We start from the raw sequence: 24,591 nt of genomic DNA, 5'->3' as shown, positions 1-24,591 counted from the left end.
AACAAACCACACAATATAATAAAAATATAAATATATGCACATATAACGCTTATATATATCTATATATACACAAACTGTATCTGTATCTGGAGCATATAACAAAAGTAATTTCCCTCTGGGATTATTAAAGTATTTCTGATATATAAAAATACCAAATATTATTTGTGACACCCTTAACATAAGTACTTTTAAACACTTCAGAATAAAGTGAATAAGGATTAAAAAAATACACAAGATAAAATACCACTAAACTACAGAAGCATATTGCTGTCACTTAAGAAAATACATTTTTGCTAATTATATTGAATAAATTTGATAGTTATATTGTATAAACATGATCACTAAACTCATTGTATGCTCAGGAGCAGACATGTACTATCAAATTATTATGGACACACCTTGGTTTGCAATAAAATTTAGTAAGGCTGGGGTTCAAGGAGTGGGAGGAGGTGTATCCAGCTGCTTAGAATATAATCAACTATAAGGCTGACGGTAGCTTCTTGTGTGTCTGTGTGTAACCTTGTTTTTGTTACCCGATGGGGACAATTTCCCAGGAATATGCTACATTTTGTGGACTTATGGGGGCCAGTGAATTGGTCCCAATGAGGAAGGTTATCTTCTTGTGGTGGTGAGTTATGTTTAAAACAAAGGTCTGAATTGAATTTAGGTTAGGAATTTTTTGGTATTGGTTAGGGTAAAGGTCTGGGTTAGACCATAGAAGCAAGTTGGATATGAATGGATGTGAATGGAAAGTCCCCACAATGATAGAGAGACACAACAGGGGTGTGTGTGAGTTTGTAGGTTGGAGACGGATTAAAGTAGCCTACATATGTAGGCTACTTGCACCCTTTTTCATTAAATGTCAGTGTTTTTTAAACAATTAACATTAACCATGAATAGACTCTGAAAACATTTTTAAACAGTTGGTACCAAAACATACACAAGAAAATTGTGTCAGAGTATGTCTCTATATTAATTGCTTCCTTTTTTCAAATTTTTTAAACTGACCTCTAAAGACCAACACAGCCAACTAAATCTTAGGTGTAAGAAATTCCAACAAAGGTTAAAGAGTTTCTTTACTCTTCTATAGCTTTTCAAAAATAGCCTCCAACCTTTTTTTCCTGGGTTGATCCTTTTATCTTGCATAATTGAGTACACAGTGAACAGAGTCAGAGTTCATTTAGTTAATGAATATCTTTCAGGTGCAGCTAAAGATAATAGCTTGTTTTCTGCAGACGCACAACCACCATGGAGCTGCGTCTCTCCGTCTGTGTCCTGCTGCTGCTTTGTGCATCAAGATGTTCAAACGGAGGAAAGATTTTGGTGTGGTACACTGAGGCCAGCCATTGGATCAACATGAAACCTATACTGGAGACTCTGGTGGACAGAGGACACCAGGTGACCGTCCTGGTTCCAAGTGCATCGATGTTCATGAATAGCAGCGAACCTTCTCGCTTCCAGTACGAACCATTTGACGTCTCCATCTCACTGGAGGCCATGGAGGAATCGCTTGAAGAATTTATTCATTTTGCAATGTATGAGGCAGATTACATGAGCTACTTTCAGGTTTATGTCAGATATATGGAACTTATGAGGATTGAGCTGCAGAATAACCTTGATATCCTCAGTGGTGTTGTCAAGTCAGAAATGCTGTTGAAGAAGTTGAAGAGGGAAAACTTTGATCTGCTTTTTGCTGATCCCATCTACCCTGGGAGTGAATTGACTGCAGACATGTTGGGCATCCCCCTCGTTTACTCGCTGCGTTTCTCCTTAGCTCATAACTGGGAAAGGATGTGTGGTCAGCTACCTTCTCCACCTTCCTTTGTCCCCGGCGCTATGAGCAAACTTACAGACAAGATGGACTTCTCAGAGAGACTGTGGAACGTCCTCTTCTATGCTCTGAATGACATTGTAATTGACAACGTTATGTGGAATATGTTAGATAAATACTACTCAGATGTCAAAGGTAAGCAGGTAAAAAAAAACAGCAAGTGTGAACACATTTATTGTCACATTAAGTCCTAATATTGCTTAGAAGAACTTCACTAAAGGGCTTTCATGGACATTTTTTCACAAATTTATGACAGGAAGTCCCACCAGTGCCTGTGAGTTAATGGGTAAGGCTGATATCTGGTTGATGAGGACCTATTGGGATTTTGATTTTCCTCGCCCAATCCTCCCCAATTTCAAGTTTGTTGGAGGGATCCACTGCAGACCAGCTAAACCTTTACCAACGGTGGGGCCTTTTCCTCCAATGTAGACAAAGAGCATTTAGTGATGAATAAGTAAAATTCAATGACTAACGCATTACACATTTTGCAGGATATGGAAAAATTTGTACAGAGCTCAGGAGATGATGGTATTGTGGTGTTCACTTTGGGATCCATGATTACGAACGTCACCATGGAGAAGGCAAACTTAATAGCTTCAGCGCTTGCTCAGATTCCCCAGAAGGTCTGTAAAATATTCCTGATCTTCTCTAATTAACTATTTATCAACTGATGCAACTTTTCTGAGCTTAATCTAATAAGATTAACTAGCTTAGGAGTTTATGTAGGTTACATCATAAGTACTTGGACAACTGCAAACTATCTGCAGTGTTAATAGGGTTTCCTTACTTGCTATAGCCTTACTACTGTATATTCCCTATTTTTTATATACAGTTTTTTTTTTCATAGATCAGTCTTTGATTTGAATTCATATCTCTCTTTCCTGAGAATTCAATTCCAACTGGGCTCAATACCCAACACAGCCAGTACCTTAGTGCAACTTATGAAGATAACAGAAGTACAGCATCATCTAAAAACCCATCCCATAATGACAGAGGTCCACTTTTTTAAAACTATGACTGAACTTATTTCTTATGATCTTTGTTTTGATTTTCAAAACAAATTTTGGTTTTAAAGTGATAGCAAGTCTTCCAAACCTCTAAGCTAATAATTTGCAAGGATAGAGTTAAATTAAAACTCTGCATTTCTGTTGAACTTTACAATCTTATCAGTAAAAAAATGTGCAGCAAAACCTTTCACTGCTGGTTTTTTTTTTTTTTCTTTTTTTTTTTTTGCAGGTACTATGGCGATATAATGGGGACAAACCAAAAACGTTGGGTTCCAACACCAGGATTTTTAGCTGGATTCCTCAGAACGACCTGCTGGGTGGGTAAAGTTCAGCTCATTTCAACTCAAATGTTTTGGCAGAAGAAACGATTTAGGGATTATATGTGCAGATCGCCCGTTTCTTACAGTCCGACCTCAAAAGGAACAAATGTTTCAGTAGAAGTTTTGATGTCTTTACTGTAGAATACAAAGTTGGTGACGCAGTAAAAGAAAGAAACAATTCACATTTCTAAAACTAAATGCATGTCATTCAGTAAATCCTGTATTGTATAATTCACTTTTACACCAGCCAACACAATTATTTTTAAATTAAAAATGGTAAATAAATACAATGAATCCTTTTATATAATATGTCTTATCTTTTTTTATTATTACTCATGATCTTGTTGATTAATGGCTTTGGTTAAAAAGTAGCTTGCACTGAAATGTTCTAACTTTGGTCTTTATCAGGTCATCCTAAAACAAAAGCGTTCATCACTCACGGAGGAACAAATGGGATCTATGAGGCCATCTATCATGGTGTTCCTATGGTAGGCATTCCAATATTTGGGGACCAACCAGACAACATGGTGCACATGGAGGCTAAAGGAGCTGCAGTCATTCAAAACATGAACTTCATGACAACAGAGAGCCTGAGGGATGCAATCCTGACTGTCATTAATGACAAATCGTAAGTTTATTACCCATCTTAATCATTGTAAGGATTTTCAAAAATGATCTACGCTGATTTAAATGAACTAATACGATTATAACGAAGTGAATCCTAAAAGATTTAAAATCAGGGAAACTGAGTTTTCCATTTCACAAAGACAGTTTACTCGAACTCTGTTTCTGTTGATGTAACATTCTCCCCAGAGCTAACCTGGCCGGGAGCAGGTTTTGTTCATTAATTCAATTCTGTTTATTTATATAGCCCCAATTCACAAAACGTGTAATCTCAAGGCACTTTACAGTTTACCAGATTATACAGTCAAACAGATTCAAAGTTTTCTATAAGGAAAATCAGTTGATTCATCCATCCAGGATGGCTTGTAGTGACAGTGGAAAGGAAAAACTCCCTTTTAACAGTAAGAAACCTCCAGCAGAACCAGGCTCTAGGCTATAGCAGCATAACTATAGAGATAGCTCAGGATAACCTGAGTCACTCTAACTATAAGCTTTATCAAAAAGGAAAGTTTTAAGCCTAGCCATAAAAGTAGACAGGGTGTCTGTCTCACGGTAGTTGGTTTCACAGAAGAGGAGCCTGATAACTAAAAGATCTGCCTCCCATTCTACTTTTAGAAATTCTAGGAACCACTAGTAAACCTGCAGATTAGGAGCGAAGTGCTCTGTTAGGAACATAAGGAACAATCAGATCTCTGATATAAGATGGAGCTTGGCCATTTAAGGCTTTATATGCAAGAAGGAGGAACATTCTATTCTGGATTTAACAGGAAGCCAATGAAGAGAAGCTAGGATAGGAGAGATATGTGCTCTGTTCAAATTAATGGGCTGCGTTCTCCGAAGGCCAGATTCGAAGGTACGATTACTTCATAGCGCGGCTCCTAGGTCTGGTCGGATTCCAAGACTCCTCGTTATGCAGCCTACAAATGCATCCTTCTTTTTTTGAAGGATGGTGTCACTACCTGATCTGTCCCGGAAGCACCATCTGTTCTTCCGTTCTTCACAAGTATGTGAATAGTTCCGTCTGAAATTAATGAGAATAGTTGTTTGAATGGTTATTGCATCAGCTATTTGGCGGGTAATGTTTAATTTATCTAAAGGTTTTTATCTGTTACTGTGTAAATGGATTTGGCTGCAATATAAGGACAGATTCTAATATATCTGCAGTGCAGTGGGACTTATTTTTTTATTGCCATTCTGCACAATTTGCTTAACTAAGTATCTTTTGTTGTTGAATATTAAAGATTTTGCAGATATATTTTTTTATACATATTCACATGAGTGAAGTCTTTCTTTACTTTACAATAAAAAAAATTAAAATACACAGTTTTGAAAAGATCGGTATTCATTATTTTCCTGCTTTTTGTGTAAACTGTCACGGTTGCTAAACGACAGAGCGTACTGGTAAAAGCCGTCGAAAGGTAGACCTGTTTGAATTCCCAGCCAAAACTCTTCTGCTCTCCTTATTTTCAAGGAAAAAGCAGCCCATAAATTCAACCAGAGCCTTGATCTCTCTTTTTAATTTTCATCAGAACTCTGGCTGCAGCATGTTGGATCAGCTGAAGGCTTTTAACTACAGTTTGTGGACTTCCTGATAGTAAAGAATTTCAATAGTCCAGCCTTTGGCGTAACAGATGCATGGACTAGTTTCTTAGCATCACCCCTGGGCAGGATATTTCTAATTTTTGCAATATTCTGTAGATGAAAGAAGGAAATTCTAGAAACCTCTTTGATATGGGATTTAAAAGAAAAATAACACCAAGATTTTTTACTTTATTATCTGAAATCAGTTTAATGCCATCCAAATGAAGCGACGGACTAATCAGTTTCTAATCAGACTCTGGTCCAAAGATCTAACTGCTGTTTTATCTGCATTCAGGAGCAGAAACTTAAGAGTCATCCAGGTTTTTATGCTTGTAATCAATGTAATGGGTTAGATTCATCTGGATGAATAGACAGATATAGCTGGGTATCATCAGCATAACAGGGGAAATTAATTCCATGCTGTCTAATAATTCTACCGATTGGGAGCATATATATATAGTAAAGAGAATTGGTCCAAGCACTAATCCCTGTGGTACTCCACAGGTAACCTTTGAGCATGAGGAAGATCTGTCATTAGCTTGAACAAACTGAAATCGATCATATAGATAAGACCTAAACCAGTCCAGTGCCGTTCCCTTAATTCCCACAAAATATTTGTCTTTCTAAAGGAATATTATGATCAACTGTTTCAAATGCAGCACTGAGGTCTAACAGGACGAGCACAGATACAAGTCCATTATCTGACGCCATGAGAATATCATTAGTGACTTTCACCAGAGCTGTTTCAGTGCTATGATGAGCTCTAAAGCCAGACTGAAACTCTTCAAAACGTTCATTATGGTGTAAGTGATCACACACTTGTTTGGCAACTACTTTCTCAAGAATTTTAGATAAGAAAGGAAAAGGAAGATTGGATAAATGTCTATAATTGACCAAGTCATCTGGTTCAAGAAAGTGGTGAGCTCAGTGTCCTCTGTCTCCGCTCTCCTTAGAGCCAATCACGTCATTTTATTTCCTGATTTAGGCAGAAGATTGCCGTCATAGTTTTGCGCATACAATAATAAAAAAAAATAATAAAAGAAATTTAAAAGTCATCCAATAAGTCTATTAGAGTCTTGGGTTTTAAAACTAAACACTGCATGTCTTATTGACGAGGATCTTATTATATTCCCATGGGATAATGAATAGGTCCTACCTGTTCATTATCCCATGAACTTCATCTTCATCTGCTGACAGTACCTAAATAGATACAAATCCACAACCATTCCAGCAATAAACTAGTTTTCCGCATAATGTTAACATGGTTACAACAGGCTATGGCAAGCCAGTTTGATAGTGTTTGTATTAGTTTGAATATGTATTTTACATATTTTAAAACAAACTTCCTTATCAAAATTATAATTTAAAACAAATTGACATTCTTCACATCTTGAGCAAACATTTGGGATGTCTAGACGGGAATTTCAGTTTTACATAGGCCTATTTCTTACTTGATTATTTTGACAATGAAGAAATGTAGTTCAGATATAAATGTATATTCAGTCAAGCTGTTAAATGTGAAAACGGCCGCTTATAATGTGTAAATATTCTAGGCATGTAAACTTTAAATCATCCTCTCTTTTTCAACTAGATGAACTGATTAATTCAAGTTTTGCCTGACCTCGGTAACCATGGCCAGACACACCTGGATTAATCCGTCCATCCAGTAGAAAAAGACAGGAAACAAAAGAGCTTCCTTAAGTTCAGGAGGTAGTGGAGTTGTGGATAGAGCTGATTAGTGCCAAACAAAATAAATGGTCCACATTCAAGCCTGGTAAAAGCAAACAGGAAGCCCCAAGATGCATTTCAGCTTGGTTTTGTAGAACTAGACCATTTCAATCATTTCCTCTGGTGCAATTACAGAGGACAACTACATGAGAATATTTAAGTTGGCATGCAAGACGTGCACAACTTAATAGCATAAATAAAACATAATTATGTGGTATTTCTGCTGTCAGATAAAAAATAAAAACTTAATCCTTGTCTCAAAACTGAAAAAAAAAAAAAAGGTAAACGTTGACTAAAGTGAAAATTAAAAAAATACCACCTGGCTAATTTCATGCATTTATGTCAATTGTTAATGATTATTTCTTACAACTAATGACAACCAGATTTTTATACAGAAATCTTAGTCCACTCTTGTTAAGTATGATACACTTCAGCATGTGAGCATCACTGGGTCTGGCGTCTAATCTTAACACCAAGAATTCTTCTCTGGTTTGCTGGTCAATGCCATTAAACCAGGCATTGGTACATTTGGTACCAATGACCTTTCTGCACCAAAAATGTTTTCATCAAAAGGCTTTTAAAAACTAAAAGTTGGGTTTCCACCAGCTGTATGCCAAAGTTTCTAATTTAGCTATGGAAGGCACTGTTCATTTCATATTTTGAAAAGTTAATGAGACAAATTGACTAATAAGTATTAAATCTCTAAAAAATGAAAAGCTAATGTGACACACTGTTTTATGCATTCCCATAGAACTCACAAATGACTTGTGGTCCATCCACTAAAGGTGTTCAATGTTAGACCATGACACACAAGTTAATCTTTTGGATGGTTAAGCTGTTAAAACACTAGATCTAGGTGCTAATCTGTGGGCTGCTAGTAAACATTTATTTCACTCATCCACAGCTACAAGGAGAACATGATGAGACTGTCGAGAATCCACCATGACAGACCGATGAGTCCTCTGGATGAGGCGGTTTTCTGGATCGAGTTCACTATGAGAAACAAAGGAGCCAAACATCTGCGGGTCCAGGCCCACGAACTAACCTGGTACCAGTACCACAGCCTGGACGTCCTGACCTTCTTCCTCATTTTAGACATACTCTTCATCTTTATTCTTTTAAAGACCTGCAGCTTCTGTTGGCACAGATGCTGCAAAAGTAAAAAGGTCAAAAGAAAAGCTGAATAAAAGACAGAATAGAACCTTTCAGAACTTAATGGGAACTCAAACATTCATCTCCACCCTCAAACTTTACTTCAGATGTGTGGTTTCCTGAGCTGAAACAATGTCCTTAAATACCTTTCAGCTGTGCTAATTAGCATGCTCACAGCTGAAGGTAATTTGATTTTACCAGCTGAAACCTTATTGGCTGGTTATGATTGAGAAAACAAAAAAAACAAACATTTGATTTCATGCCTTTATTTGAGAACCATTTATAATAGCTTATCTTTGAGTCTCATAAATATATATATGTACATGACAGATGGGCTTCAACTCAAAATTTCATTAACAGAATCTATATCTGACCAATTTAAGTAAAAACAAAAAAAAATAAACAGCCCTTTTTCTTTGTCACACAAATATACATATGTTTCTTATTGAGCTATTGCGGTAGCTCCTCATTTTTTCAGTTTCCCATCTTCTTTCATCTTCCACAGCATAAGCTCCATGCAGGCAGATGCATCTTCCTCAGTGTCGTGGCCACAAACTGGGAGAAATAGTGGCAGATGGATTTAACTACCATTTTGTTGCAGTTTTAATATTCACTACATTTGTATTGTTTCAGATTAATGTGGTCGTAATGGCTATAAATAAATAAATATATGAGACTTTCTTATAAAGGTGGTAACCCACCACTCTCTTGAATAATCCTCCTGAGGTATTCAGCTGTGAGACTGTTGAGGCTCAGCTTGTTAGGTGGTCCTAGACGATGAGGGAAGACCACCGAAGTGTCTACCACCAACCCATGAAGCAACTACAGAGGGGGAAAAAACAATGAAGGCTGCTGTCAAACCCTTCATAGTTTATGTTCCACACTGAACCCCGCATAAGAAAACTGGTAAAGGTGAATTAAAGTTAAAAACAATACAGAAATCTAAAATGTCAGTTATCCAATGACCCTGTTAAAAGACACAGGGATGCTGCTGTGTATGCAACTGGCTTTTCAGTAGTTTGTGCCCCCACCACAAAATACGTTTAATAAAATGGTGTTTGATGGTTTTGTAGTATTGATTGTACTCTATAATAATATAATACTCTGAAATAATAGGAAGAAAAAAAAAAAGTATAAACAGAAATTGCAGCTATAAGAACTGGAACAGTAAATTTATGTGAATAAAATACAAATTACGGATAAGAAGGTAATTTAAAGGCAAATATATTCAAGATTTGCCTTACAAGGAGCAGGAGTGCTCTAATCGAAGCCCTCATTTCACATGTCGGGTAAAAAAAAAAAATAAAAAAAAAACCTACAATCACCTTGAGTAAACAAAGGTCTGTTTCCAGGCCATGTCCAACCAGAATAGTGTCTGCACTGATGAAGCTCAACAAAGTCTCCTGGACCTCCCTGAGGGAGGGATGGTTACCTTTCACATCTTCCTCACTGATTCCTGAAAACCTAAAGACATTTCAGGAAAGGAACTTCATAAAAATAAGAGTTGTGAAGATCAGAAATAGTTATATTGCCAAAAGTAGTTGTATTTGTAAAGTATTTGTCTACTTTTGTGTATTTGAAGACAGCCTGTTCTTCATCTGTAGTGTCAGTTTGTCTGTACACACCCAGATTCTGCACGCCAGATTTTATTCAAAAACCACGGTACTACTAGAAGATCCAAGCGATTGATTTGGTGGCAAAATTGAATTAACCTAAAATTAACTAAAAAAATATTAAAGCCTACAGCTCCTGTGCCCCATCGCAAATTAAACATCAAATTCTCACATCAAATGTGGGAAACTGCCATATTTTAAAGTAGTTTTCATTTTATCACCATAGTTGTGTTGACTAGGACTAATACATAATTACATATACATAATTATCAATACATAATATGTAACTAGGATTGGTCCAGACAGTGTCCCGATTTGAATTTGGTGGATCGGTGTGGAGGGAATTTAAGATTAGGGTGATTGTAAACCCTAACCCTAGGTCTTCCAACACTAAAGAAGAGATCACCACCAATGATGCAGTCCACTGAAAGAAAATAATATTACTGGAAAGTGAATCTAATTATTCATCCATTCTTAAAGATCTTTATCAGTTATGAAGAAGCATGATGATATTCAATGCCATTTTTAGTAATATAAAAATGTATAAAAAAAACAACAAAAACAAACTTATTTTCTAGTCTTAAAGACTTTAGCTTTAAAATGTCACCTTTTGAGAAACATTTCTCATCAGAAAACTGTACATTTCAAAAGATAAATGTAAAATCTTTTGACGGGTGTTAACCTCATGAGCTGCACACACAAACTGAGCCAGAGAAGTGTTACCTGGTGTTATAGTCGATGACCTCATTATCAGGTCTGACAAAGGTGTCGTAGACGACCTGAAGGTTGGAGTTGATCACCGTCACTCTGGACAGCTCCAGCCCTTGAACAGTGTAACACTGTAGACATTCATAGACAGTCACACAACATTTCATTACAAACGTACATTTTAGAAATCAACTCGTTATAAGATATTAATTAATACCATTTCACAATCCAGGGAATAAACTCCAGGACAGCTCATGTCTGAGGGACATCTGGGTGCAGTAGATACAAACCCATCCAAGCTGAGAAAATCATGGACATGCAACTGGGTGAGAAAAAAAAAATGTATACACGTGTAAATATCAAAGTCTTGTGAGCACAGTTTAATAGTTCAATGTGTAGGATTGCTGTTTTTGACGGTATAGTTCACAGAATGTGTTCGCCACCTTAAACATTTGACATCCAGGAGCTCCCATGACTCCCTGACAGCAGCTGTAGCGAGTTTCCACTCCCCCTGGAACTGCAAAACACAAATACTATGTATTAAGTATTTTTCCTCCCATTCCAGTCATTCAATCGCAATCCCTGTGAAACATTTCATGTGCTGGCTGACCTCTGTTGGTAACTCCTTTCCCATAGTGGTAGTTGCACTCCTCTTTTCGGAGGTGTTTGCCTGTTTGATTGACAGCGTACGTGGCCCCGCATCGACAGCAGATCCTTTTAAGGGCTATTTAACACAGCAATGGGTTAATTGGAGAGATGAAGCTGAAGCTCAACACAAGTACATTAGTCGAATACGCCCTCTAGTGGCCTAGGAGGAGAAAAACAGGTAATAAGGCCAAGCTGCATGGTTCTACTTACGGTCTGTGCTCACTTTCTTCTCAGAAAAAAGAACAGCAGAACTTGCTTTTTCTGGGTGCTGGATAGGATAGTTGTTTTCTATCATTTGTTCATCAGTCAAAGTATAACCCTTGAAAATTTCATACAACACCATATCACCTGCTAATAAAACAAAAATAAGTAAACCTCAGCAGCAATTTGTTGTTTATTTTTATATATTAAAAAAATTCTTTAACGTTTTCTCACCATTTTCTTTCATCTTTTTTCGGATAAATGGGATGTTGCCTTTTGGTTTTTGATTCTGGACCTGTTTTTCATCTGCATCACAATAAGTAGATTAGGATTTAACTTAACTGAATGTTGCATTTAGAGCGGAGACAAACGGATTAAGAGATTATACTCCATTTAATGATAAATCCATTACTAAATAATTTCAATAGAGACTAAAACAAGCCTTAAGCTGATAAAGAAACACACTTAGAGTAGTAATTATACCAACACTGTAAAAAAAATAAAATCACATTAACATTTTGTATTTAAAATAAAAAAATACTTTCATCTGTCAATATGCTCGATCCAGAACTCCTCGAGTGGTAACGTTTTAGTTTCACCTGGTTTAAATTCTTTAAAAATAGAGTTTTAAAAAAAACCTTCTGCTATCAGATTATTAATCGATAAAAAAAATAAATAAAAATAATAATAATTTACTTATTTGCCAAAATGAACATTAGTTGCAGGTCTAGTTGCATGGAGTCAGGACTTTTCTTCCTACTTTTAGCAGAAGCACTTTGGTTCTTCAGTCTTTTGAGGGCGTTCACTGCAATGCTGAGATATTTGAGTTTGTTGACGCTGCGGTTGTACACGCTCTTCTCCTCAGTTAGGGCCTGTAATCAGTAGCAACGGGATGAAGAATGAATAGTCATCCTTTCAGTCAGTGGGAGACATCTGGAAGCAGGAGATGCTCACCTTCTCAAAAGCCTCATTGACATCAGCTGTGGTTTTAAGGAACTCCTCTGTGAACATGTTCACGTACCGCTGACGGACATCGTGGGGAACTTTCTCTTTTGCCGTTTCACTTTGCTGCTTCAGCTTCCTTTTCACTGGCAGAGGCTGAAATCAGAATTACTTTATTAATCCCTTGCAGGACTTTCTTTTCTTTCCATGCAAACATTTACAAAAGTAATAAGGCAGAATAAAATCAGTAAAATTTTTATGCACACAGTAAAATTACACCCTTCCCATATAAACAGTGGAAAATAAAATATAGGAATTAAATAAGGATCTCAGTATATACAATAAACAATATTTACAATTCTGTTCAGTACCTAAATTACTATTATTGCACATGACCATGTCAGTGCGTATAGTGAAGTAAGGAAGGAATATTAATTACATAATAAATAATTACAGCGCAATGAGAAGCATTTGTTCCGATTTCAGATTTATTCCGTTTGTAAGTTTAAGTAACATACAACTTCTCAGATCAATTACGACATATTATCAATTATAATTGCATTTTTTACTCCTGTTTTGAAACAAAAAGAGGAATATATCCAGACCAACCTGGCTCTAGGCAGAAAGCCAAAATGGTTCAAGTTGTTTATCGTTCACCGCAATTTACTACAGGTTCTGGAAAGATCTGTTAAATTTCCTGCATCCAAATGTTTACAAAGTCAGCTGGAAGTCTTTGGGACTCTTGAAAACCACAGTAAGGGTGATGATATAAAACATAGAAGAGTGGCGAGTCTTCCCAGGGACGACCAACAAACCAAAATCACTCGAAGAGAGCATCACTAGCTTATTCAGAAAGCACCAAAATAATGGAATACGTGTAATGTAGGGCTGCTGCGTGGCACTATGCAGGAGCATCACCCTCCTGGATGCAATGAATAAATCCAATGAGGTTCTTTTGATTGTTAAATATCTATTGATCTTGCGCTCTCCATGTGTTGATTACATTTGCAGAGTTACTATCCACTCAACCAGAAGTTCGCATACTTGCTGCAAGACAGTGATTTAAAAAAAAAAAAAAAAAAAATTACATTTGCAGAGTTACTATCCACTCAACCAGAAGTTCGCATACTTGCTGCAAGACAGTGATTTAAAAAAAAAAAAAAAAAAAGAAAAATGATGACGTTCAAAAACGGTGTTTCCACTGCAATTCGCACACCTGCTGAAAGGTTGGCCGTCACTCTATTTGATCCTTTGACGCCACCGACTGTCACTTTCAGGTATAACACCAAACAAATTAACATGAACTACAGGAATATGGCCAAAATAAAACCACAGCTATACAAGACCTTTGAACCATTAAAAACATGATAAACAATCAAACAAAGAAGAAGTAAAGAGCAGGAGCCGAATGAGGTATGGAGGAATTCCTCTCTATAGCAGACAATCCTGAAGGAGGACTTGGAATTAGGGCTGCAACTAACAATTATTTTGTAAAGTGATTAATCTGTGCATTATTTTTTTGATTAATCGATCAATAATCAAAAAGCTAAATGTTCCTTAAAGAAAACTTTTTACTAAGTTTAACCAGGTTAAACTCAAGCTTTTCCACTTGAGGTGTTCTGGATAGAACATATTGACAAACAAAACAGATTTTTATGTTAAATGCAAAATGTTTACAATTTTGTTTTTTTTTTTGTTTTTGGTATAATTACTGCTCTAAATGGGTTGCTCTGACAGCTAAAGGCATGCATCTCTAAACTCCATTTAACGATTAATCGATTACTGTATTAGTTGAGGATTATTTCAATAGTCGATTAATCTGATTGTTTCGGCCCTATTTGGAATATTACAGCAGAACGAGGACCTAAAACAAACCAGCAATCCAACCTCTAAACTGAACTAAAAAAAAAAATAAAAAATAAAAATGGCTTAAAGTCTGGGGGTTAAATCTGATCAAAATGCTGTTACATGACCTTAAGACTAGGGCTGAAACAATTATTCAGATTAATTGTGATTATTTTAATATATTGATTTAGTAAAAGATTAATCGTTAACTGGAGTATTGAGCTTCTAAAACATGTCTTTTGCTGAAAGAGCAACCCAGCAGTAATTATACCAAGATTGCAAAGAAACATGAACATTTTGCATTCAAGATAAAAAATAAAATATATACTTTTTCATCTATGAATATGCTCCATCCAGAACTCCTAAGGTGAAATAGTTTCAGTTTCACCTGGTTTAATTTTGTTAAAAAATTTCTTTAAGGAACCTTTTGCTATGCGATTATTAAATAATGAATCTAAAAACTTTTCTGAGAGATTAATCAATTTGCAAAAAAGTAATTAGTGCAGCCTTACTTAAGACCCAATCATTAATACTTCATTTTTAGTCACTGACAATTTAAAGAACGAATAAAGAAGCTCAACTCAAAAAGTCAGAAATCTGACTAGCTTAGAACAATTCCTTAGAGTGGAATCATACGTTGTCCTCCACACTCAAACCATTTCCTATTTTCACAAACCAATCAACTTTGCTTGGGAAAATCAGGGGGATTCAGAAAGCTCTTCTACCTTAACAGCTGCTTGGCCAGCAGCTTGAGAAGTCGTGGAGGCTCCAACTGCTGCCTGCACAGAGGTCGATGCCAAAGCAGAGCCGAGTGCAGGTCGTCGCGCTGGAGCAGCAATGAGCACAGGCACAGTGGAGCGATGTCTTGGCAAAGGAGTCACTGCAGCAGGAGCGCTAGTTTGTTTGAGTGTGCCAGGGTTTGGATGAACCCGGCTCACTGGAGTCAGCACAGAAGTAACTGGGCTGGAAGCGGAGGAGACGGAGAGAGGGAAGCTGCCCTGTGGGAGGATCAGGTGCACGTTGTTTCCCACTTCAATGACTGCAGTTCCAATGGGGATGAAGTTCACACAAGCTGAGGATCGAGACAAAAATGCAACAGATCGGAGACATTGAAGAACAAATAAAAAAAAAAAAAAAACGTTCATTTTACTGTTAATATTCCTAGTGAAATAACTCCCAGAAGTTTCCTCAGAGGCGAACCATTTGGCGTCGGGGAAGGCTGAAGGTTTTTCAGGGTTGAAGCTGAAGCTGCCATCTGTGTGTCTTTTTTCTGGCTCCCAGAAGACAGAATATTCTGAGCGATTTTAACCGGGACAGACGGTATCGAGGCTCTGTGCTGAAGCTGCTGGGTCTTAGAAGCGACGGTAGCCCGGGAGTTCAACCCTGCAGCCGACGGCTCCCGCAGAGGAACCAGAACCTGAGGCTGAGGTCTCATCTTAGCCAGCGGCTGCTGATTTGACAATGAGAAAAAAGATTCAGAGCCAAAGCTGTGACGATATATATTAGTGAGATTTGTGGAAGTTTTACCTCTAGGTTCTTAGCTTCATGAGCAACTCTCTTTTTCCCTGTGAAACTCTGGCCTGCAGCTTTAACCTCTGGTTTCTCAACATCCATGACAACCGTCATCTGAAACAGTCAGAGGAAATCAGAACATCTTTGAGCTGCAAACCAAACCATCACTTTGATATACTTACAGAAGTGCTACCCTGCTCCTCGTTTCCTCTTTCCTCGCCATTTGCCTCCATGAAGATCCTGTAGCATTCCTCCATCGGGTCGCTATCAGACAGCTCCATCTCTGAGTAATCCAGCTCGTCCTCCTCAGCGCTGGAGTTTATTACTATCACTGCTTCATCCTCCTCCTGGTGAAGCTGTTCTGTGAGGTCAGATGAATCAGCTCTGCCATGGGGATTTACTGATGCAACATCAGGAGACCAGATCTGGCTATTGCCTGGTCCTCCATCTGCTTGCTGCAGGTTTGTTTTCTCTGCCGTTTTTTCACGAGCTGCAGCGTCCGACTGCGCGCTTTGCGTATAAGGGACGTGGCTCTGAACCTCTGTCACCAAGGCTTGCTTGGCTGAATCTGGATCTGGTTGCTTACGAAAAAGGGAACAATGCGGCTGTGGATTATATTTCCCAGTATTAGAGATCAGTTTATTGTGAGGGTTACCCAAGTGATCTGAGGTGGTGGAAAAACTTTGGGATTCATTTTTTTTGGTTGGCATCTCAGGTGACCGTAGACCAGGGTTTTCACGTCCTCTTTCAAGTTCTACTAGACATCCGGTTAAATTAAACCCACTACTATCATTGCTGTAATCTTTGGCTTTTTCAGAAGCAGATGAGACTGGATTGCTCTCTATTAGACAACAATCAGGCTCTTTGTTTACATTGTTGCTGGCGGTGGATGACCAAGCAGCATTTACCACCTGAGGAGTTATTTTCTGCGGTGAGGAATCAAGAAGAACATTATGGGTTTTAATCTCCTTCCTGGCTCTCTCTGTTCCCTCGGAGGATGTCTCTGATGCCACGTCAGCGGCGGCATTTGGAGTTTGATCACTAGTTTTGTCTGGAGATAAAGAAACATCAATAACAAGGACACCATCTTCAAAAGAGTCATCAAGGTCTGGCGGAGATGAAGGTCGGTTGAGCTGGGCTTGATGAGTAGTCGGCTTCTCCACAGATCTCGAGCTCCTTCCGTCTTGTCGGTTTTTCACTTTTCCTGATGAGCTGTAAGACCGCAAGGCGGCAGAAAAGTTGGAGAGTGGATCATACTCTAAATCAGTCCTTGGCTTTGAGCTGTCCACCACATACTTCATTGCCTGCACACTGGATTTATGTCCTTTGCTTGAAGGAAGTCCACAGGAAACGCTGGCCTCACATTTTGTTGGAGGTTTATTGCCACTTCTGTCCGCCCAGTTGGTCTGATAGCATGAGAGGCGGCGCTGCTCCTGTTCCACTTCGTGCCTTGCAGTTTCAATCTCCTTTTCCAGTCTTTGCAGCTCATGCAGGGAGTCTGCGTTTACTGGTCTGAAGCGGTTGCCATACAGATTTCCTGTTTGCAACAGGGGGGAAAAAATAAGCAGGCATACATTTTAATTCCTCATTGGAAATTAAATGCAGTCTGAAATATTTACATCCCATAAAGAGATCGTAATGCAAAAACTAGCACAGAAAAATGCTTAACCTTAAATGAACTACTGGTACTGCAGGCTTTTATCAAATGAAAATAAGATTAAACTTCTGGTTTCTTTCCTTCACAAAAAGGGAATAAAGTGTGTAAAACCACCTCATGAACAATGATGCTGCAGGTAAATGCATCTTCCATAGGAGGTCTGGATGTTGGCATCATTATTCACAGACATACCAGGATAAATCAAAATTAGAACTCTGATGATCTCTGACAGTAAGCTAGAACTGGGTCACAACTGGATTACTCAACAAGGAAATCTAAAATATATGGTTGCAAAAAGACAGATCCGGTCAACAGAAAAAAAAATAAAATAAAAACTACCTTATCCTCTCCCTAAATCCTGAGGAAATCTTGTGCTAAAGAGAATAAAGCCTAAAGGCAATCTGGATGGTCAGAGATATCAATAATCTTCAGATTATTATTGCAAATATCTCTTAGATCCACAGTATTGAAATCTGAAACATTTTTTTACAATTATTGGAAGTGAAATTATTAGACTGCATTAAAAGATCAAATATATATTATTCACTTAGTTATCCACTTTTAAAAGATAGTAACGTGAGACTATAAAACATTTGAATATTTTAAAAAAAAAGCTTGTGTTTGATGAGCAAAACATCTAAAATTGTGAATTTATGCGATTTCACTTTACAATTCTTGCCTAATTAATTTCAGGGCTACAAAAAAATGCTTAAACACGTGCCAAGACCTCGTATAACGCAGGTGTTTTATTTCTTTTATGCAATATTCACTTCCTCACATTATACTGAACGATAGAAAAGTTAACATGACAGCACACCTGAACCACTAACCTGTTAGCTCCGCTGTGGGTGATTTAGACACGCCACCAAACGTCCCCCTCGCTTCTGTGGCATGTTTGTACAAACAATGAGGTCTCTCACAGAGCCCGTGTCGTGAAAAGGGGCAGTTTATATTAATAAAAAGACCAGAGGATGGAAACATGGCAGAAAACAAAAGAAATGTTAAACTAGATTGATGGCAGGCCTCCAACGGGTTGATATGAACTCTTCAACTGCGCTCCGCCTCCAACTTTGGTAACCCATTTATATAGGCTTCTCCACCTTTAAACAGAACACGACAAAGGCTAAAAACTTTAATTACTAGACAAGCTATTATATTAAATTAACGTAATGTATTTATCAAAAGGTATATTTATTTTTGGTTAATCAATTATCATACTTCCTCACCTGTATACTGTAAGTTTACCATTGGGAAGTAATTCCTCCGTTCCTCTAGATGGCAATGTGGCATAACACCGAAGTGGAAAGTACCTTCAGAAGTCAAGGAAGTCGCCATATTGTGAGTGGAAAGGTTTAGTACGTAAAGCTGTACAACTCTTTTATTTAAAGTTACTATCAGATTCCTATCTGCAGTAAAAGAAGACAAACACCTTGATAAAAAAAATGTTTAGCATGGAGAATAGAAATAAGACTTAAATAAGCTTTAGGTGAAGTTACGTAATTCAAGTTTTTTTACTCTAAGACAATTATATACATATGTAAAACAGTATTATAATTATTATAATAGTAATTAGGATTATCATTGTTATTATTATTATTAGGCCTATTGTTTGATCTTTTTTTTTTTTTTTTTTTTATCAAACATTTAATTTCATCCTAGGGGAGAGACTGCAAACTCGACCCTGCTGTCTTAGGGAGTGGCAGCTTACAGATCAACATATGGAGATCAGTTTCATTTATTAATGAAAAAATAAAATTTATGTGGAGGTAAATAACTATATCTTGACATAAATTAAATTAAGATAAGATGAAAAAATTCCTTTAATTTGTATTTTGTTTTATTTAATCCTGAAATTGATTTAATAGAATATTTATTGATAATGTATCAATAGCAACATTTATTTATTTATCCATGTATTTTGCTGGTGAAGATTCTCAGTCATCCAGGTCATAATCATTCTAAAAAAAGTTTAAAAGTAAAAAAAAATAAATAAAAAATAAAATAATAATAATAATAAACAACTTTCAAACCTTGAAAACAAAGTCCATTGGTATGTTTTTACACTTTTTAAACGTTTTTTTTTCTGACTTTATCCTTTTGTTTGTATATTTTTTAATGAAACGGCTTTTAATATTTTTATATTTTAAGTTTGAGAAAAAAATTGTAAAGTGACATTATTCAGTGATTTATAGCGTCAAACGAGGATGTTCTACCTACATACGTAAACATTTATCTTTTTATTAATTATTTTTCGAGTGTTGTTTATGTATATTTAATTACTACACAGAGAAATCTTTCGAACATGAGCATTTTGCACACCATATTTATCATTTATCAGCAACGACATGCCACTCACAACATGGCGGCGACTTAAACGTACGATCCCGGATGCTTATGCAGACTCCTCTGTCTAAACAGTGAACGGTGAACGCCTTCAGGTTGACACTGTGGTGTTCCAGAGTAAACATTTGTCTTTTTGACATGGACTTCAACGAAAGTGAGATGGAGGAAGATGAGAGCGAGTGGAAAACTTGCTTCATGGATCCAGCTGCGCTCTGCCCCGCTACCTCTGCAACTGCAGCTTCTGGTAAAACTTTCAAGTCTGACACCATTAACTCACGTTCACCAGCAGCTATGATAAATATCGGATTTAATTGTTTTTTGTTTTCTTGCTTTTTATTCCAGAGTCAACCATCAAAACTCCAGAACCTGCACAAAAAGTTATTTTGCATTTTGACCTTGATTGCTTTTATGCTCAAGTAGAAATGATCAGAAATCCAGCTCTAAGAGATGTTCCTTTAGGTAAGTTATAGAGAAAATATAAATCAGGGTGATGATTAAGACCTCTTTCTATGTCATCCATCTTTCTATGTCTCCAGGTATACAGCAGAAATACATCATAGTCACCTGTAACTATGTGGCCAGGGAGCAGGGTGTCACCAAGCTGATGTCTGTGACTGATGCTAAGGAGAAATGTCCTAAACTGGTGCTGGTGAAAGGAGAAGACCTTACACACTACAGAGAAATGTCCTACAAAGTCACAGGTCAGCCTGGGGATTATTACTCCTTAATGTGGCTTGTTAAAAAAAAAAAAGATGAAGCAAAAGTGGGAAAGATGTAGAAGACAAATTCCATCCCATGATGCGCAATTTGATTTAATAAATAAACAATATTTCATACAGCTTATTTACTCTTTACATCGTTTTATGGATATATTTTGCTATAAATAAAACCCCATATTTTTAAGCATTTTTTCCCCATTAATGAATATAACGTTTGCTTTCACTGCTTATACATATATTTAGTCCAAACCAGCTCTATGAACACTTAAGTCTTCTCTTATCAGCTACGTAAGAGTAGATGTTCTCACTCTGAAAGTTGTAGGTTCAAAACCATCTTCCTCCTGTCATGTGTCGATGTGCCACTGGGCAGTGCACTTAACCCTAAGATCTATGCAATCTGCATATATGTGTATGATATGAGCTGGTGAATGTTGCTCCACCACAAGGCCCTTTGATTGGTCACTATTTCACTATTTACTACACTATTTGCCATTGATTAATAAAAATCTGATGTTTGATGGTTATCCAGTTTAGGCCAGTTTTCAGCCTTCCCAACAGCAGAAGCTGCTTATAAATTGCCCTGGAGGCAAAACAAGCCCACATTTTGGCCCTCCACCACCGTGCTGTAACAGTAAGGGTATTTGCTGTATAATTCCCAGCACAGTACTTAGTGATATTGTTTAGGGATAGGATAAAAGTTACTATAAGAATGATCAAGATTCAATATTGTTTTTGCTTTTAAATCTATAACTGAATTCAAGTGAAGTAGCGACACTATTTAATCATTTTTATTAGATATTTCCTGATTTTATTTGTACAGGTAACATTATGTACGGTGTTGCCCTTCCCTATGTAATGAGAAAAGTGTGTGCAGATTTTTTATTTATTTATTTTTTGTTCCTACAAACATGACCCTGTTCAATATGCTTAAACATCTCTATTTTAGTCCAATTTATAGTCCAAGAGCCTTGTGGTTCATTTCGACGTAACTCTGAATACTTAAGTTGTGCTGCCATACCCATTTTAAAGAAAAGAACATTGTAAAGGAATTAAGCAATTTTCTGGTTCTGTTGTTGTAATTGTTTACATCTAAGAAGCTAAAGAAGCCAGTAGAGTCTGGGTCAGTTGCCCAGGGCAGCATTAGAAAGGAGAAGAGGGGGCAAGGGGGTAAAAACACAATATGAGAAATGTTTTTCTATTTATTTTTTCTTCTTTTTTAGCATTGGGGAGTTCACCTTGCTTCTTGCTGGTAATGGGTCGACTGTTTTATTTGGGCATTTAATGCATTTAACCGACCCACAAATTTTGTTTGATTCTGATTGAATCCAGGTTGCTGAAGAAAGATGGCTTCTGGCTTTTTAATAAATTATCTATATATAAAAACAATTATATTATGAAGTCTATAATTCCTAAAGCTAGAAATTAACAGAGCAATATGGAATGGTAGCAAGTAAGCAAGCAAAGTTTTTCAAATATATCTTTTCATGAGTTGCAAAACAGAAAAGTGTCTGAATTGTTTATAAATTGCTAATGAGGTTTTGATTTTCTGTAGAAACACACTTGGTTTAACATTGGTTTGCTTACCTTGCCTAAATCCTTCCTGTCCACCCTCCAGAGGTCCTATTGTCGTATTGTCCTCTGGTAGAAAGGCTTGGATTTGATGAAAACTTTGTGGACGTAACAGAGTTGGTTGAACAGAGGCTTGCCCAGACATCACAGCCGGACAGCCTTTCATTTAAAGGACATGTCTTCAATCATTCCAGTAAGTTAAGAGATCTGCTTCTGCTTTGTAGATGAACATCTGGATCACTGAAACTGGCTTTTGAAAGAGCCACGATGCTAAAATTTGTAAAATATTTGCCTGGTTGTTTCAGTTTCACACCTGCAAGTTCTAGATCTGGCTGCAGAGCTCTCACTCGTGTTTCTGCTTTTTTCCCCTGCACAGGTGCAGATGTTAAAGGCAGCGACCACCCAAGGCTGGCCATAGGTTCACACATTGCAGCAGAGCTAAGAGAGGCTATCCATAGCAAGCTCGGCTTGACCGGTTGTGCTGGCGTCGCCACAAACAAGCTGCTTGCCAAACTGGTTTCAGGCACCTTCAAACCAAACCAGCAGACTGTTTTACTGCAGGAGAACATCGGGGATATCATGGGCTGTCTGAGTGGCCTCAGAAAAGTACCTGGTACCCATTCGACACTCTTCAGAGCTAGATGAACTCACTCCAATGTGGAAAGAGTTTATTATTTTTGTTTTTATACAAGAAAATAGTACAGTTTCCAAATATAGGCAATAAAATAATATTATTGCCTCTTTCTTTGTTTTATTTTATGTCTCTCAGGCGTTGGCCACCAAACTGCAAAGAGACTTCAAGCTTTAGGATTAATGAGTGTAAAAGACTTGCAGCTCTATCCACTGAATGACTTAGCGAGGGAGTTCGGGGGCGGCACAGCCCAGCGCTTAAAAAACCTGGCCCTGGGCATTGATGACTCAGCCGTCACGCCCACTGGGGCCCCTCAGGTGGGACTTGGGTGTTTCAGTAATTATATAATCCTATAAAAAAAAAAGAACAAAAACATCTCTTGCTATTTTAGTGGTTTAGTCCTGTGTTCATATAGCTAAGAATATTCTTATTGGATGTAAAGAAAAATTATAGTTTATTTTCAACATTGTTCATTTAAACTGTTTTTATTGGTTTTACATACTGGTGTCTGTGTTCCAGTCTCTCAGTGATGAAGACTCCTTTAAGAAAATGTGTTCAGTGAAGGAAGTTATGGAAAAGATTCATGAGCTCCTCAGCAGTCTGGTGGAGAGGTCTGACTGAATTCAGCATCTTATTACTGAGTCTCTAGAATATTATGTTTTTCTTGTAAATTCAGTTTTTTTGTTTAAAATCCAGGATGCACAAAGATGGCCGGCAGCCTCAAACCTTCAGGCTGACAATACGAAAATACTCGGCGACCAACAAGTGGTTTAGTCGGGAGAGCCGCCAGTGTCCGATCCCAGGCAGCACTGGACAGAAGATCCTCTCTGGTACGCTGGTGTTCAGAAAAAGAATAATAAAAAAAACATTTTAACTTTTAACTAAAGTTTTAAAGATGTGCAAACTAAAACATTTTTTTTTTGTGAACCACTCTTAACCTAGATATCCCAGGGCACTTTTTCTCATAACAAAAAATATTTTTTTAAAGGATTTTAATATTTAATTTCTAAAAAGCGAAATTATGGTTTTCCAATTGGTTTTCAGATCTTTTGCTTGCTTCATGTTGTCAGACTGGTTCTACTAAAGTCAGTTTTACAGGTTGGAAGTAATGGGCTCTATGCATAACTCCACTACTTCCTGAACTTAAGGCAGCTCTTCGTTTCCTGTCTTTCATTACTGGATGAACTCATTAAATCAGGAGTGCCTGACATCAGTAACCATGGCCAGACACTCCTGGATTAATCAGTTCATCCAGTAATGAAAGACAGAAAACAAAGAGCTCCCTTAAGTTCAAGAAGTAGTGGAGTTGTGCAAACTATAGAGGCCATTAGGCCAGGAGGTGATTGGTGAAACTGAACCAAATTTAATCACATATGATTGAACAAGAGAAGGGATCAGAATTTCAAACATTGAGTCAAGGTGGTTTAAATGTTTTTTTCTTCTCCCTTTAATTGAAGTTAGTATTGTAATGCAACATTTTGACATTAACTGTGTTAGTAAATCTTTTGATACTTAGATACTTGAAAGTCATTTTATATATATTTTTTCCCTTACAGCTCAGTGCTATTAGCAATTTAACTGTTTTTTACACTCATTAGTTTTCCATTCTCAATTTAATTCAAACTAGTTGGTCAGCACCACAGGGGGCTCTCACTATTTCCTTTTTACTCCTTACACCTCTGACTTACAGCACCAGAAAGAGTCCTGTCATCTGCAGAAATAGTCAGATGACTCTGCAGTCAAATATGGTGCATCAAATATCGACAAGAAGCTGAGTACAGGGAGCTGGTGAAGCGCTTTGTGGCATGGAAACAATTATCTGATCCTGAATGTCAACAAAACAAGGGAAAATGTTGCAGATTTTAGAAGAAACAGGGAAAATTATTGAGAAAAGTTTAGTTCCCTCCGTTTTTGAAGCAGGATGATGGATATCTTCTATAAGTCTGTAGTGGAGAGTGGG

General features: G+C 37.3%; 3 protein-coding genes across 3 annotated transcripts in view; 2 read left to right on the top strand and 1 right to left on the bottom strand.

Moving 5' to 3' along the window:
* Positions 1 to 1,248: 1,248 nt before the first annotated feature.
* On the top strand, positions 1,249 to 8,359 carry LOC107085179 (UDP-glucuronosyltransferase 2C1-like). The gene is made up of 6 exons (XM_015375377.1): positions 1,249 to 1,966; positions 2,088 to 2,236; positions 2,323 to 2,454; positions 3,068 to 3,155; positions 3,567 to 3,786; positions 7,996 to 8,359. The coding sequence occupies exons 1-6, from the start codon at positions 1,249 to 1,251 to the stop codon at positions 8,276 to 8,278; spliced, it is 1,590 nt and encodes a 529-aa protein (XP_015230863.1). The 3' UTR covers positions 8,279 to 8,359.
* A 257-nt stretch (positions 8,360 to 8,616) lies between these two features.
* On the bottom strand, positions 8,617 to 18,388 carry LOC107085190 (RNA exonuclease 1 homolog). The gene is made up of 16 exons (XM_015375393.1): positions 18,199 to 18,388; positions 15,895 to 17,257; positions 15,728 to 15,826; positions 15,401 to 15,650; positions 14,926 to 15,272; positions 12,368 to 12,511; positions 12,174 to 12,285; positions 11,648 to 11,719; positions 11,423 to 11,563; positions 11,175 to 11,288; positions 11,008 to 11,081; positions 10,782 to 10,886; positions 10,580 to 10,695; positions 9,569 to 9,707; positions 8,945 to 9,065; positions 8,617 to 8,798 (listed from the first exon to the last, which is right to left on the bottom strand). The coding sequence occupies exons 1-16, from the start codon at positions 18,348 to 18,350 to the stop codon at positions 8,710 to 8,712; spliced, it is 3,438 nt and encodes a 1,145-aa protein (XP_015230879.1). The 5' UTR covers positions 18,351 to 18,388; the 3' UTR covers positions 8,617 to 8,709.
* A 1,402-nt stretch (positions 18,389 to 19,790) lies between these two features.
* poli (polymerase (DNA directed) iota) overlaps positions 19,791 to 24,591 on the top strand; it is an 8,897-nt gene continuing 4,096 nt past the window's right edge. Inside the window, exons 1-8 of the mRNA XM_015375373.1 lie at positions 19,791 to 19,956; positions 20,055 to 20,171; positions 20,249 to 20,413; positions 22,047 to 22,193; positions 22,377 to 22,613; positions 22,770 to 22,948; positions 23,151 to 23,242; positions 23,328 to 23,469. Of these exons, the coding sequence (XP_015230859.1) occupies positions 19,851 to 19,956; positions 20,055 to 20,171; positions 20,249 to 20,413; positions 22,047 to 22,193; positions 22,377 to 22,613; positions 22,770 to 22,948; positions 23,151 to 23,242; positions 23,328 to 23,469 (1,185 nt within the window). The 5' untranslated portion in view covers positions 19,791 to 19,850. The remainder of the gene's footprint in view (positions 19,957 to 20,054; positions 20,172 to 20,248; positions 20,414 to 22,046; positions 22,194 to 22,376; positions 22,614 to 22,769; positions 22,949 to 23,150; positions 23,243 to 23,327; positions 23,470 to 24,591) is intronic.

This window comes from Cyprinodon variegatus, unplaced genomic scaffold (assembly GCF_000732505.1).
Source record: "Cyprinodon variegatus isolate N-32 unplaced genomic scaffold, C_variegatus-1.0 Scaffold118, whole genome shotgun sequence".
In the NCBI taxonomy this organism is placed as follows: Eukaryota; Metazoa; Chordata; class Actinopteri; order Cyprinodontiformes; family Cyprinodontidae; genus Cyprinodon; species Cyprinodon variegatus.
The sequence above is the reverse complement of the archived record's forward strand: the minus strand, read 5'-3'. Positions and strand labels throughout refer to the sequence as shown.